The sequence below is a fragment of the Xylocopa sonorina genome, chromosome 2 (assembly GCF_050948175.1).
Source record: "Xylocopa sonorina isolate GNS202 chromosome 2, iyXylSono1_principal, whole genome shotgun sequence".
NCBI classification, from domain to species: Eukaryota; Metazoa; Arthropoda; class Insecta; order Hymenoptera; family Apidae; genus Xylocopa; species Xylocopa sonorina.
In genome coordinates, this window is record NC_135194.1 from 11,716,194 (window position 1) to 11,732,315 (window position 16,122).

At 49.6% G+C, this 16,122-nt stretch overlaps 1 protein-coding gene across 2 annotated transcripts in view; it reads left to right on the forward strand.

The window, feature by feature from the left end:
• The first annotated feature begins 748 nt into the window (after window positions 1–748).
• The window catches only part of Ci (transcriptional activator cubitus interruptus), a 106,852-nt gene continuing 91,478 nt past the window's right edge, over window positions 749–16,122 (forward strand). For both annotated transcript variants that reach the window (XM_076910324.1, XM_076910325.1), the window contains exon 1: window positions 749–1,161. In XM_076910324.1, coding sequence (XP_076766439.1) covers window positions 905–1,161 — 257 coding nt within the window. In that variant the 5' untranslated portion in view covers window positions 749–904. The remainder of the gene's footprint in view (window positions 1,162–16,122) is intronic.

The window sequence follows — 16,122 nt, forward strand, 5'->3', positions numbered from 1 at the left end:
TTGTTGTTGTAGTTGTTCTTTTTCTTCATTCTTCATTTCCGGGGTGAAAGACCGTGCGACGCTCGAGGGACCAGTGAAACTGTCGGTCCTGGTGTACGTCATGGTGTGACGTGTATGCAAACGGAGTGCTCCACACGGTGAACGTGATACCGAGGACTCGCGTTGGATAACCACGAATGACGGAAGCCCGATTCGTAAACAGTTCCGTGCGTTTTCGTTCGCCGCTGACTCTTGACAACCGGTTATTTACATTCTAGGATCGTTTCTGCGTAACAGTCTGCTAAATGACCTTAAGAGCCAGTATCTTCTACGACGAGCGGCTCGCCAGCTCCGCGAGACGCTAAGAGGACACTCCTCGGCGCACTCAACTGCTCCAATTCATCACCGCGACGATTCTCGGAACGCCATCAATCGCGTCGCTCCGAGGGAACGCCTGTTTCAAGATCAACCAGTGATCCGTCGCGAGCAAAATACCCATCCTCCATTAAACAAATAAACAACAGCGAGCTTTGACAAATTTCCACGATCGATTACCCTGAGAACGGTCAGTCGCCGTCCGACGGAACGCGTGCAAACGCTCAACCCGTCCTCGCAGTCACCGAACAACCCAATCGCCGGATTCATCCGCTATTGAAAACCTCCAGAACCTCTCCAAACAGAATCAACCGATCTTCGCAACAGTCCCTACAGCAAATTAATCTCTCGAGTGTAATAAAAACATCGTCGAAGTCGAAGAGAGAGAGAGCGAGTCTCCTCAGGATCAACGGACTATGCAATCGTGGATCGAGGGTGGTACCTATCGTCGGGCACGGGGTGGCATACGGGGCGATCTTCCCTGATCCTGGACGAGCAGACAGCCCGTTCCCTGGCGCGGCACCAGAGCCTCGAGAGCAGCGAGAACAAAATGCCGGAAAAGGAGGTCGCCTATCATCAGGAGGCGTTCTCCCTGTTGCCGCCGCCGCCGCCCCCGCATCATCCGCACTCCGCGTTCCACGCTGCGTTCCACCCGCACCCTCATCCGCCGCCGCCGCCGTTCCATCCGCATCATGGACCACCGCCACCGCCACATCCGGCCGCTGCAGCCGCCGCCGCATGGGAGCACCACGCGGCCGCCGCAGCCGCGGCTGCCGCCGCTGCGTTCCACGCGCCACCGCCTCATCCGTAAGTCTTTGCCTTTTCATTCATTTTTACGCGTGTCGAAACGAAGTTCGACGAGAGTTTCGTAGATCATTCAGAGACATCGCGAGGTGATTTGGCGTTTCGCGTTGTTGCATTGGTCGGACCGATGTCTGACTTTTCGCGACGACTCGTATCACTTGAAGCGTTCGAAGCACGCGTCTTGGGGGATTGGAACTGTGAAAGAATTTGGTCAGAGTTTGTTTAAGGGTTGTTACCATTCGATGATCAAGTTGTTCGAGCGATACGAGATGGATGGCGATGGTTCATTTGGCAGTCTCTTGTCCAAAAGCGAAGTTACACGGTTCAGTTTGAGTGACACTGTAAGCGAAGCGAAGGCAACGTGAATCGGCAATCAATCACGGTGCTCGATCAAATTGTAATTCACACTGTTTGCTTTCCGATCGGTTTCGCTGGCTCGGTTATATCGTACGGCAAAGTGAAGCGTGTAATTTTCGTTTCTACGAGGAGACGCGGTTAACTCGATAGCTCGCTTTTCGATGAGACTCGCATCACTTAAATGAGCCTACATAGCGATTTTATGAGATAAATGAACAGGAATTTCCGAGAGTAATAGAACCAATAATCTAGAGTGATCTCTCCAATGCTACGATAATTTCAACGATTATCACGGAATTCATTATCTGTCTTAAAGGGAAAAATACGATGATGATCGCAATCGGAGCGAAACGCATTTTTCTTTCTGTGGGTTACCCCTTTTTCTTCAACGAGGAACAAGCCACACACGGAAAAGCGCATCGCGTTTGAATCACGATTTAGATTCTCACGTTAGACCACGCAAAGTGCTTTATTCCTTCAGCGGCTTTATCTGTTTTTATCTTCTCTTAAACGGACAGCTCTGTTGGCGTAACCGGTCAGATTATTCTTGAACAACGTTACGCTTCTCTTACCCCGTGCGAACAAAACGATCGCGCGTTTCGTACGCGAATAGCCAGCCGCGAGCCTGGCTCGTACCGACGTTACGCGATATTTAATTGAATTACGTACACGCGGCTACTTTGTGCCCCGCGAAACGGCGCAAAACTTGCGAGCGACGCGTCCCGACGGTTCGCCGGCGCGGAACGCGCGCTGAATGAGAATCAACGAGCCGCGGCCTAATGGTAATCCTCGCGTGGATCACCCTTGATCACGCTTATCTATCAAACGCATCGCCTCGATTCACGGCCCTTAATTATCCCCTAATGAATCCGAGCGAGCGCGAGGTCACACCGCGCCTCGCCTCTCTATATGTATTTCTTCTGAATCGCGATAACGATTTATTTTTCGTACGCGAGAGAAAAAGAGAGAGAGGGAGAGAGAGAAAAAGGGAAGAAAAAAAAGAGGAGGAAAGCTCGATCGCTGGAATCGATAACGAACGGACGAGAACGACGCGACGGAGCGAGAAAAGGAACGCCAAAGGGATAAAGGGAGAGGCGGCCGCGTATGGAAAAGAAGTAACGAAGAAAATAAAGGGTGAAAGAGGAGAATGGTTTGGCGTTGGTGGATCGGACGCTGCGCGGCGAGGGGGAACTTCTTAACGTCTTAATCGAGTTAATTAAGGCGGCTTCGCACGTTTTCACGTTCCGCAAACACGACACGCTATTGCACGCAACGAGATTACCTCGACGACTTGTTAAGGCTAGGCTAACGGGCTCGTGGAAACGAACCACGCCGGGGGATAATTGGACGTTTCTAAACGGCCTGCTTAACCCTTTTCACGGCTGATACTCGAACGGAAGTGTCGATCGTCTTTGCTTGAATTTCAATTACTTTTCACCGAACTCGAACTCTGTTTAACCTTTCCCTCCACGACCCCTCTCCCCCCAGAATTTCGTATTTCAATCGCAACTGCAGAGAAAACAGACGTACGTTCCGCTGTTCTCTGTAACAAACTACTATTCGCGTGAATAAATTTATCGCGTAATCGTTAGGCATTCCTGACAGAGAATACGATTCCTTTTATGCAATGAAGGATGGTTGCAAGCCTTGCAACTGCTTCCGTTACTCGATTGTTAATAACCAACGAGGAAGTGAAGATTCGATATTCGAAACTACTTGTCGGGTAACGATTCAGGGTAGGACTCGATCGGGTGGGTGTCGTTTGTCGTTTCCAAAATTTCATTGGGTCCCGTCCATCCTGCGGCAATTACTCGACAAGACAAATGTGTCCGCGACGCGCGGGGAGAGAAAGGAAAAAATGATTACCCCCTTGTCGTAATTGCTTCCGATCGTGAGATCGAGCAAGAGGGCAAGTAGCAGGTGTTCGATATTAGCCAATCGGCCAGGCCAGCGTCGGTTCAATTAAGCGTTTAATTACACCAGCCAGCCAGATCGTTGCCACCCCTTCGATCAACCGTGAAATCCTGCTCGTTCGATGTATTTAAGCCTCCGTAACGATGTATTCCCCTCTCGAACGATTTCGTCGTTGCTTCTTGCAGACGATTGTCTCTCGACATTTTGCTGACACCTTTCTGATCCACTGACGAGTAAATTCGTTTTCTTTTCTTTTTTTCCTTTTTGATACATTATTTTTCGTTAATTCGCTAGTTTCTCAAGTTGGCGCTGGATCGAGGAGACAAAAGATCGCGAGCGTAGGTTAAAGAGCGATTAGAAAGGCGGACAGGGGATCAGAGCAGCGACGGCCGGCGCAAAATTCATGGCGCGCGTCGCTCAGCGCTTTCCCTTCGGCCGCTCGACGGATATTTTCGTCTCTTTACGAGGATACGAGAGACGCGGATGTATTTTTGCCATCGGCGTGTGTCGCGCCTCCTCGCCCCTCGTCGCGGTACGCGATATCGTCCATTTCATTCTCCGTGACGAGCAGCCCGTTCTAAATGTCCAGCGGATGCGCTCGTTTCCGACGTATTTCCCCTTGACTGAAAAATCCCCGGCTGGCGCCGACGTTTCGCCCGCGCGTCTTTACGATCGCGCCTTCGATCGCTGAATTTATAGCTGGACATCGCCAGGGGAGTCTTTATTTTCAAAACAAATCCGTACTATAATTGGAAATTGGAATGATGATTAAGTTATGAAGAGTGATGAACGTTCGTACGTGACTGTGTGTGCGCGTGAATCTTTTTTTTAAGCGAGATAAAAATATAGTGTTTGCCACGAATAGAGAATCATGTTTCTCTGTACTCGAATTAATTTTTAGATGTATAATGGGACGGCGATTGGAGTAAATCGCGTTTCTTTTGGATCTGCTCGAACAGTAAACGTTTATTATTGCATTTTTCTTCAAGCGTCTGGCTGATCAATTGAAACTTTGTTTATTTAATGTACGCGAGGCTCGATTGCAAAGTTTCCACTCTGAGTATGATGAATTATTGCATAACATTCGCGTGTATACTGATGCACGGAGTCGCGGAGTCTATGGAACTCGTTTAAGTAGATTAAGCTACACGCGATGATCGCAGCCAGACAAGCCGCGGGAGCGCGTGTTCGGAGCACGAACTTTTTGACAGCTAAAGAGTAACCTTTTTACTGGAATTTTAAGTTCTAACGAATGTTAATTCGCAGATTAGATCTGTAATTAGAATACGACAATCGTTCACACGAGTTTCTACTTGCGAATTTCCTTTTTACATTACAAATAGGAGCATTCGATCATTTTGGAGTACGAAAGGTTTAAGGTGAAATGTTAAAACATCTTCGAAACAAATGACAAACGCTTGCTTCGCAAACGAACAGTACTGAATTCGTAAAAATTCGCGAGGATCGACGCGACGTGCAATCCAGCCGCAAATAGGAAGTTTCAGAGCGTATGTAGGAAGTCGTTACGCGTCTCTCGAAGCAAGAAACAATTCGTTCGTCGTTCAGCCACCCTTTAACGACGATTCATCCCGGGTACACGACAGGCCAATGATATTTGCATTTTCCGGCACAATCACGCTGTTACTCGTTACCCACGGCTCGTTGGACGTCGACAGCGTTCGAGGACCGGGCAGACACTTCCTGGGCACCGGTGAATGCGATCCAAGTGCACTTGCCGATTGCAAATGCGAACGCTCGTCCTTTTCTACGGCTGAGACGCTCGCCCCGTGTAACACTCCGCTTAGCTGTCCGCGAATACATTACGCTTGCTGTACGCGCTCTAATCTCTACGATTCAAGGACCGTTCGCGGTAATGCCAAAAATAGATACGAGAGAATTTGTAACCGATTAGAGAGGTACACGTACATCCATTATGAACGCGTACACAAAACTTCGCGTGACTCGATTGGGGAAACAAAATATTGTACGTTAAATTCAGACTGGAAAAAGGTTAATCCTCGCATATAGTACTGCAAAAATGAAGCAATCATTGTGAAACGCATTCAGATGGACGAAAGCTCGTTCGACGAGACGAACCCAAAAAGGTCAGAGCAGTCCCGCCAGCGCAGAGGCTGCGCCGATAATTCGAGCATCGACCCCCTTCGCCTCGTCGCGTTTTCGAGTTCTGGTGCGTTTTCGAGTCTCGAGAGCGAAATAAAAAGACGAGAAGAACAGTGGAGAAGGAAAGGAACGAGGAGGCGGGGGCAAAGAGAACGAGAAGGATCGCGAATCGATTGCCTTATCTGCGCGAGCATAGAAGCTCCAGATTCCCGGTGGAAGTCGAGCAGGGAACGGTCGTAACGTCAGGTAAATCGGGGTACCTGGTCGTCCTTAGGCGTGCTTTTTTTTTATCGCGGATCGGACTGGCCCCACGCACAGCTCGTGGGAGGAAAATCTGGTCCCCGTGGTGAACAATGCACGCTCGCGTCCCGTTTATGAATGTGTCGGTCGCGTGGGCACACGGGATCCCATCGGGTGGAACGAGGAAAGCCGTGGAACTCGAGGAACATGCGGGCTGTCTGCGCGTACCCTGCTACCAATCGAGGGATCTTCTACAGAAGGGAGCATTTGCTTTCGAATTTTCTTTTTTTTCATCCTTAGAACACCCTCGAAACTTCGACTTTCTAGCTGTGTTCGTGAGTGAAATGCTTGCTGCAATTGTAAAAGCGAATGGTACCTATGGGAACAGTATGCATTTCACTTCTGATGCTTCTAGAATTCCAGAACCGTTCCAGATGGTTGCTCTTACGCGTGGACCATTTTGTGCTGGAATTTTAAAGAATTCTTTTCGAGGCAGCATATCGAATGTCGTGAAATATTTATATAGCGTTCGAATATGCGCGTCTGCTGAGCATCCCCGTTTCGAAGCACGGTTTTCTTCCTTCGCGGACGGATCGATCCTCTGTTCCGTTTTTCTATATTTTATGGTCGCCTGTCGCGCGGTACGTGCGCGCAGTTTCGTCGTCGACGACTCGGAGCCGATTGTTTCGATCATGCGGCGGCCGTCTTCCGAGAAGCGAGAGATACGATTATGTCGAGCCGTTCGCCGAGAGTTCGATCCGTTCGCGAGCTCGCGTCAGATAGCGATTCCCGTGCACCACGAGTGATGTCATCCTCGTTGGGTTCCGTTGTACCGGCCTGCGAAGCTGGTTGCTCTCGACTGGAGCAATATCCATCTGAAATGAGGGAATCCAGGCGTGGCGTGGCTGATACCTGGAAACTCGACTTATTAGCCAGCTTGTCGGACTCGCCACCAGAGAAATCACCCCGCTGGAATTCCTGGACCCGTTCGAAGGAGCGAACCTTCCCAATCGTACCCAGCTGTATCACTCCCCCGCGGCGTCAAAGGGAGAATCTGAGAATCGTGCACGATAAAAAGGAGTGAAGAGGAAAAAAAGGACGAGACCGCGAAGGGATGTGAGAAAGAAAAAAAAAAAAAAGAACGCGTGCGTAGAGGAAAAAGGAAGCAAGAGGAGATGAAAAAAAATGGCAAGCGATTTTCAAGAAGCCCCTATCTCGTATTCCAGGGCCGTCTCGGCTCGAGGCGCGTTGGTTGTGTAAAAACGGGAGCCGATTTGTCAGCGAGGCGGGATCGCGATGTACACGGTAGGAGCTCGTCGAAGGAAGACGTTCCCTCGTGGCCCCTGGTTATCCAGCCATCCTGTCCTCTCCCCCCCCTTTCTCCTCCGCCTTTCTCTGCCGCGGATAGAGAAAGGCCGGCTAGGGGCGATACGGGGGCGCGCGCGCGATTTATCATTCGCGCGGCGTCCATTGATAAATTCCAGACATTCATAACGCCACGGAACCGCGCGATCCACGTCCGAGGGACACACGATACCCGGGCACGATACGATACCGGGACGATACCGGGCACCGCCGCGTTACACCGTCGCTTGTTCGTGTTCCATCGCGCAGATAGACGCGGACGTAACGCGAGAACGAACGAATACGCCCGCGGAGGGTGGACCTCACCCCATCCCCCCCCTCAGTTGTTTGTTAAACCCTCTGTAAACGCAATTCCGTTCGCTCATGCGAGAGAAGATCGTAATCGATTGCGATTTCTCTTCTCGTTTCTTTATGTTTAACAATTGATAACTTATGATATAGGTGGTATCGGTTACAGTTTTCGCGATGCGAAATTTGGAGCGATCCGTTTTGAAACGTACGCCTCGTCGAGATTGGTAAAGATGGTTCCCCCATGGCGTACTACGGGGGGGTGTCTGAATACGATTTACTGTTGTTTTCTTAATCTCTCGCAGAGAACTGGAGTATGTTTGGAGAGGCTCCCTTACAGGAGCACGAAGTTGATTACTCCAAGTGGTTTATAGTTCTTCCCTTCGTTTTTAGGACGAGCTAGTGTAATCTGTTTGGACGTTGGATTAGGTTTTATTACGACTGATAAGAATAGTCTCCCCAACATTGTTCCTAAAAATATGTTCCATCTGCGTATGGATTTATCGCGCGTCGTTGGGCACTTCACCAGCGACAGGTTCAATTCGATGTTTGGAAACAATTCGAATGCAACCATGGAGCAACTCGAGTTTCCAGCTTTAAATTAGTGCTTAACACACGCGCGACGACCCCAGAGAAATTCATTGATTGATCATCCGGTAATTAAAAGGGGTTCAACACCACGATCCGCATTCCTCAATCTACGCGGCGTCCCTTCAACCTCCTTAAACATCTCGGTCGAACAACGTTCTCGGTTCGTTCTGACAACAAAAGGGGAGACGAAATCTTTCCCACAGTTTAAGAGTACTCGTCGTGTCCCTCAAGTTTATCCCGTGTCATAAAGCAGGAGTGTGCTCGTCAAACCAATAAGATCCGTCGTGTTTCAACAGCGGGGGCGGGGTGGACGAAGGGAGGCGCGACTTTCACGCCACTCGGCAGCGACAAGCCGGCCTCGTCCGGCTCCAAAAGGCCTAATCGCCTTAACGAGACAATTAGCCGATGATAGCCGCCGATAAATCCCGGTTTGTTTTGTCTGCCTTGCCGGACGCTCTATCTCCAGTCGAGATTACAGCGTCCAAATATTTCCCGCGGCCAGGCCCTGCAAACATTCCCCTGGCTTCGTTGTCCTGTAAATATATTCGCGGCTCCTCGGCTGGACGATCGAGAGGCCTTCGTGGAACTCGAAAGACAATCGCCGAAAGATGGTTTATGCTGGCTGAATTGTAAGCAAATAGCTGCTGCGTACTCGAATATAACGCGCGAGTGTGCTTCTTGCTCTCAGTGACGCTGTTCGTCGAAAATTTAATTCGAGCTGAGACTGGTCGATCTCATCGATGATCATCAGGCCACGAGACGGGGGTAACTGTTTGTACTTTGAAACAGTGGAAATATTTTTTCGAGTATCGCGAGTCGAAATCGAGACTGGTGGAAAAGGAAAGGTGTTTTCTGGGGAAATATTAGAGGAAGCAGTTAGACCCAGAACACGCGAGGAAACGTGCACGCCACGTGGCCAGGCTTCCCCTGGCCAAACAGATTTACCCCGGTGTTGTCTTTAGTCCGCAAACACACGGCCGCGGCGCTGCAACCACTTCCGCCGGCTTAAATCCCCGCGTCACGCGCGTCGCCTTCGACGACCGGCGGCGGTTCACACGTTGGGCAAATATTTCAACTAGCCAGCGTTTCACGTGGTCTGTTTGAGCGACTCGACGTTCGAAGATGAGAACTTCCGATATCATCCACAATTCTCGACTTATCGTCAACCGCTCGGATTAAAGAATCAATGGACCAGCTTTTCAAACACCTTGAAGTTCGACTTTCCATCCGCAATTATCGATTCGTACAGATTCTCAATGATACCTCCAGTTATTATTTAGATCCGTGATTTTCACAAAAACCACTACGTTAAACCCTCCAATCCGCGAAACAACAATCCTCGAGAACCCTCGTCTTCCGGCTGGAAACACGGCAGCTAACATCACTCGTGGACGAAGATCCTCGTCCGCGATCCACCAGATAGCTGCTTAATCCCGCGTCCAGGGATTCCTTGTTCACGGGGGATGCGCGGCAAGCTGGCAACAATCGGATTAGCGGTTGTAGCGCTCGATGCAGGGGATATCGCGCGCGAGGAGGGGATCGAAAATCGTGGCGGACGAGGAGAGGAAACAGCTGGGGGTGGGACGAGGGAGAAAGAGCGAGCGAAAGGTTTCGAGGGAGCGAGGTTTACCTTGTAGTTGGATTTAAACGAGCGGGCTCGAGTGGCGCTCCTACGCGCGAAGATCTCTCTTCTGGCCACTCCCGCCTACATTCTCCCTCGACCCCTCGGCACCCGTTCGCCACCCCGCCGCCCCCGCTCTCACATCGTTTCTCATCCGTGGGCTCTGTGTTCGCCGCTTTTCAGAGTGGTAAATTCTCGAACGCCATAACACTGCCACCGTGCGTTTGTTTGGACAAGGGCATTATGAGATTTTATGCGAGCTGCGCGTGCTTCCACGGGAACGCGGTTGTTTATGCACCCGCGCGCGGCGTCGCGGACCTTTTCGAGGAAGCACCGATCGTCCCTCTATTCACCTCGCTCCAACAGTTCGCTCTTGGTATCGGCTCGTTTTCGTTTCCACGCCCTCTCGTCTCATCTCGCCTCGAGTCCCGTGCTGCTGTTGCCCGCGTCGATCGCCTGGCATTCGCTCGATCTTCCTGCGCCGGCACAAGGTGGCGAGGATGACGCGTTGTTGTCTGAGAAAACGACACGTTGCGCCGCGTTCTTGTTTTCTCTGCGGGGTGAATCGCGGGGTGCTGGATCGATTTGCTCGAGATTTGTTCAGTTGTTTTCTTTTGCTTTCCCGATCGCCCCGCGTTGCTTCCGCGCGCGGTTCTCGTTCAGAGCTGTGACGTAGAGGCGACAGGGGTAGGTTTCAGTTACGAGATCCGCCTTTGGACGTAGCAAGTGAGAAAGTAGCTTCACGAAACTGTACGTCCACGATAATTCGCAGGTACAAATGTCTCGAGACCGCAAAGTGCTTTATCTTTGCCAAACCCTTAAATTATCGTCCTCGATCCGCACCAACTACGCCACGTTCCACCACCAACGAATCGCGATACTCGCAAGAACGAGATGCCGGAATCCACGAGAGCGAGGAGGACTCGAGAAGGACGATAGAAGCAAAAGCGGACAGAGGGGCGGGGTGAACGAGGAGGAGAAAGTTGGTGGCAGAAGGTCGAGAATCTTCTTAGAAGCGACATAAAGATAACCGCTCTATTCGAGGAGCAACTGGTAATCCCGGTGTGCCCGGGATCCGGCGCCATTGACTTCTGTCCACTGTCAAGTTAACGACGCTTAATGACAGCTGACAGAGGCGGCGGCCCGGGTCGGCCGTTCCTCGCGGTTTCTTTTCACCCGCGTCACCTCCGACGGTCCCCTGGAAATCGTTCCTACCGCGGAAACCATAAAATCGCCCCGTCCCGGGACGACTTTTAATGCCACGCCGCGTTCTCGCCTCCACCCCTCGAGCGAGCCTTCCTCCACGATTTTATCAGCGTGCCCGGCGTCCGTTCCGCTTCTTTCAGACGTGTGATAATCGTTTGCAACGCTTATCGTGTCCTCGGCCCCCGAGAACTGCGAAACCTCGAGTGCTCGAAATCGTGGAATTTATGCGGCGAGATTGGACGAAGGGATGAACGTCGATTGCGATCGAATATTGCTCTCGAGCCCCTCTCTCATTAATTGCAATAAAATCGCGTTAGTGCTGTTGTTTATTATTCTGGAAATTTAAAATTCTGGAGAAAAGAAAAATGAACACGGAAATCGTTCGATTTTACGACTTTCCATAATCCCGCTGTGTACTCTGATCATAAGTTTGAAAGTGGAGCGGGAAAAATTCAAATCCCTCTCCCCCACTGTCGATTTATAACCGACCATTAACGGAGTAATTTAGAGAACTAGAAACTGCTCGCTTTCGAATCGAATCGCGTGACCCAGAAATCGAGCATTCCGTATCACCTATCGCCCGCTTATCAGTTTAGATAATCCAATGGTATCTGCGATACTTTTAACTATCCCGCGATCGGTTTTTCTCGCAGCGAGAGAATTTCGCCGGGCAAAGACACGCGGCGCTCTAAGCCGCGCGGCCGGCTTCAATAAAATCCGTCGCAAAAATCCGTTCCCCGCTTCGAGCTGCATTCCTTGTCCGCCAGCCGAGCTCGTGATAAGGGAAACGTATAATAAGACGTGATAATGGGGTTGCAATAAAGATACGGAACGCACGAGGCCGGATTGGAATGTATCTCGGCCGTATTACAATGCATAAAGCCCAGCAGAGGTTTCCATAAACTTATACGCTCGGTTCTGTTCCTCTTGTAGCCGCTCTTCTAAAAATGCCACGCGCGGAAAAAGGCTCGAATTACTGCCAAGGACTCGAAAATTTCATGTACGCTCGAGACTCCGTGCGCTTGAAACGTAAATTTGCAAGTACAATCTCTGCTCGAGTCACTTTCGATATCGATATTTCATTAGAGAAGTGGATATTCGCGATTTTTTATTCGAGTTTTACGCGCGACTTCTTTCAGTCGCATCGCGTTGACAGCGGAGGCAGAGAATTTTCCATTTTGTCAGATGTCATTTTTCTACTCTGACGTTATTCAAATCGCCACGATTATGTAAATGTCGATATCCTTAAATTCTTACGATTATTTAGCACGTATCACGGTGAAATCGTTTTGTAATTTTTCAAATTTCTCGCGTTAGATATGCAGGGACGATCGATCGCGCGAACAGGTAAATGCGTATTTTTTCAAACTCCATTGAAAAATTCGAAGGTATTAATACAGCGGTTGAGAAACCGCCGTAGCGTTCTCCAAGAAACGATCATCGAACCACGGGAAAAATGGCGGCTCTGGGAAGCAGCCAGGGGCGGAGTTTTTATGAAATCGAAGAAATCGGAAGCGCGTTTTTCCAACGATGTTCTCCACGATGTTTCGTCGGCCTCCAGCGCGCTAATTGAGCCATTAACTCCGCCCTTTAATCTTTGGCTTCTACCCTCGCCGCGGTTCGATTTCCTTCGTTCCTGGAATGGAATGGAAGGTTCGACGATCCGATCGAATCCGTGTTCTCAAGCAAAAAGGATCCAGAAACGTTCCTCGCATACTTTCCAATAAACAATTCAGTTTAACGAATGATGGACCATCGAGAGCAATTTTTAATTAGAGGTATCTTCACTCTATCACAATCTCAAAAAGTTTTCCACGTGTTCAAACTGGGTGTATTAAATGAAATACTGCTACACTAATAGTCAATTGTAGTTTAGTAACTTGTAGCTCAATTCATTTAGTATATTTGCTGCATCATTGACTCGTATCGCCTATTCCATTCTAAAGAGTAACAGTATTGTTCAGCGTATTCCATTGTGGGGTACACACTGGTAGATATTTATAGTACGAGTTACGTTACTTTATAGTACGCCATGGCTGCGGTGCTGTAAGTGAAACAACCCTATCATTCTCAATCTATCATGCTATAAAACATCGATGCGATCTATCTAAAAAATACATCTCCCCAAACTCGATAATAATCCACTTATACAATCTTCAAATTAACTGAATTAAAATGACTACATCTGAATCGAACAACCCTTAAAACAACCCTTCGTTCATCCAACGGGATGCGAGAAAAAAAAAAAAGAAAACAACAAGGAAGATGGAAAAAGAAGGTTGCAAGTTCTCAAGAAAGTGTAACGAAACGCGGAACACGAGGAAACCAGGAATCGTCCAGGATCGACACCCGTGTTCCTCGAAAGCCGCGCCCCCCGGGTGTCCAGGGTGGCGGTGATCGGTGATTTTCTATGGGGAGTGAGAGATTCAATGCCGCGGGGAACGGCTCGAAAATCCGCGTCCTAAACCAACATCTTTATGGACTCGGTGTTTCTTCCAAGGGCCGCCTTATTACGTTGATTTATCGCTTTGTGTTCCTGGCCTCCATCCACGGGCACTGCGTGGCCCAGCCGGGATCTATAGATCCCCGGTTCCGTGCCTGGGCCGTGCCTTTTCACGGGCACTTGTTGCGCGGGCGCTGCTCGCCCTCGCTCGAAAAAAAAGGAACGCTTATTTCTGCGCGAGAAACCACGGGGCCGTCCGAGGGCCCATTGTGCCCGTGTTCCACTGGCCCTTCGCGCCGCCTTTCGTCGTGTAAAACGTGAGTTTTCACCTGCTGCTGCTGCTGCTTTACGATACGCGTTACTTCCCGTGCCACGGTCAGTGGATCGCGAGCTTCGTGGAATTCCATCGAAACGTTTTGGGTCATCTAGTTTCGAGAAAAATTGGACGTACTGACAGAACTTAGAATCATGATCGTGTTTTCATATTTCGAGTAGACGTATCGCCATGAGATGAGTTTTTACCACGAATCGAAGCAGTGAACGGAGAATGATCGATGGACAGGTTGGAATGGTCGCCAGCGACACGAAAATCGTATCGTTCGGTACGCTGGTCATCGTGGCTGGAATCTCGGGTCATCGTGGAAGGGTATCTCGATAACAGGGAGTCCGCTTTGTGAACCGGGCCTAACAGATATCGAGATGCGTGGTCGCGCGCGCGATGGGTGTGCATCCGATTATCTTGGTAACTCAATCTCTGCTCTCGAGCGGCTAGTCGGCTTTATCCGCTGTGGATCGAGATCTACGCGATCTTCTGCATCGAAGGAAATCGTGATCGGGGAACGGTAGCGTCGCTCTCGTTTCCTGGAACCCCGCCACGCTTGGCATTCCTATTTTACGAATCGTGAGAGGGTTTGGCGGGATGGTTAACGGTCGAAAAAAATGCGTGACTCATTCGAAAGTAATTTTTCCTTGGGACACAAGATGTAAGCGAACGGTGAAAGTATCCGAGCAATTCGTCGAGCAGTTGCTCGATGATAGATTGTATAATTCCATTGAACGAAATTAATGCATCACGCGTATCGATTTATGTAAACTTACCCCCTCGCGTTCGAACGACGACTCTCACTCGCCACGATGTTTCGCGTGACAACTTGATTTTTATATAATTAAGTTAAGTATTCTATAATAATTAAGTTAATTCTTATATAAATTCATTTACCCATGGAATTGTCTGCAGTTGCAGCGCCGCCCGACCGAAAAAGTCGTCGAGCGCAAAGGGTTAAAATAGAGAAACGATGAGCTGTGCTCGTCTGGTACTTCAGTGCACGAGAAAGTTTGATTTGTTAGTCTTTTAACTATCGATCGCGTGTAAGTGGTTGGTAAGTAGTCCCAGAAGTTGCACGGTCAGACACGCGTAACCAGTTACGTAACTGGCAAAATATCGCGAATTTAAATAGCGAACATTTCACAAACTTATATATATTCGAGTAATAAAACGAGCATCGTTCGAAGTCGAAAGAATTAGGTGCACCATAAATTTCCGATTATAACGCAATAAGCTATAAAAAAAAAGTCGAACAGAAACGCAGGCAATCTTGAATCCTTACCTTCGAACGCTTCGAGATGAACGTTGCCAAACATTCGCAAGAACAATTCGCTTTTATATATTTTTCTCCTCCTCCGAGAGCGTCAGGCGGGAGCCATCGCGTGGCCATGGCGAAAATTTACGGCTTCCGTTTGTAAATTCTCAGTTGTGCAGTCGGCCGACATGTTTCCCCATTGACGTCTCCGGCACGTCGATGGCCCGTGGCGTGTCGAAAACAGAGACGTCGCGGTGAATCACGCGAGCCACGTGCACCATGGAATTATTGCGTACCTGCTTGCACGCGTTCATCTCGCTCCGTGCACCCGCATTAAGCGCCGCGCGGCCGATCACTTTGCTGCCTCGCGCCCACGCACCCTGCCCATCCCACAGGAATTACGACGTGCCACGACGTAACGCTCGAACTTCCACGTACACCTCGAATATTACCAACTCGCCTCACGGCTGACAGTTTCCAATTATTCGTCGAGATTTTCCAATTCTACCCTCCCCCATTCGTGGCAACGAAGATGGAATTTCGTTCAGAGGCTGATGCAAGAACATTTCTGGGTGATCCGGCTCGATTTCGGCTCTCGAACCGTTCAGCTTGATGGGAAACAGCGCGCGCCTCTGGAACACTGATCCCTTTTATCGGCGTTCCCATATTTCGGTACATGCCCCCGGGAATTATAGTGTTCGCGGAAAGTAGAATAATTTCGAGCGTCCAGCATTCAGAGTACGTAACACGAGCCTCATTAATGGGTGATAAATTATCCAGATCGTTTCCTCGAAGCTGCCCATACGAGCGAAATAACCACATAGATCTGAGGAACACGATCTCGATATTAACGAACGCTAATTTCTTTCTCGTTTATCGAACGAAATTTCCTCTTTGAAAGAGGGTCAGGTTTTTGGATCACTGGGTCACTTACGTCTTATAAAATCCTACTTTAATACAATATTATAATACCCATGTGTACTTAAATCTGCAATTGTGCGAGTTAATTGATCATCTCGAACTCTGACGGAATGATCGAGTACCACGAGAAAATGGCACGAAACAGGAGAGCACCCATGGGTGCTGCGTCGATCGAGCAGCTTCCATTTTCGAGCTGGAGGCGCTGTTCATCGCGCGCGAATCGAAAGTGGCGAACGATCGAGGGTTCTTCGTGGTACGAGGCTGGTGGTGGTCGGATTGGTCGGTAATTCGATCACGTATCGCGAGCTGGCCAATTG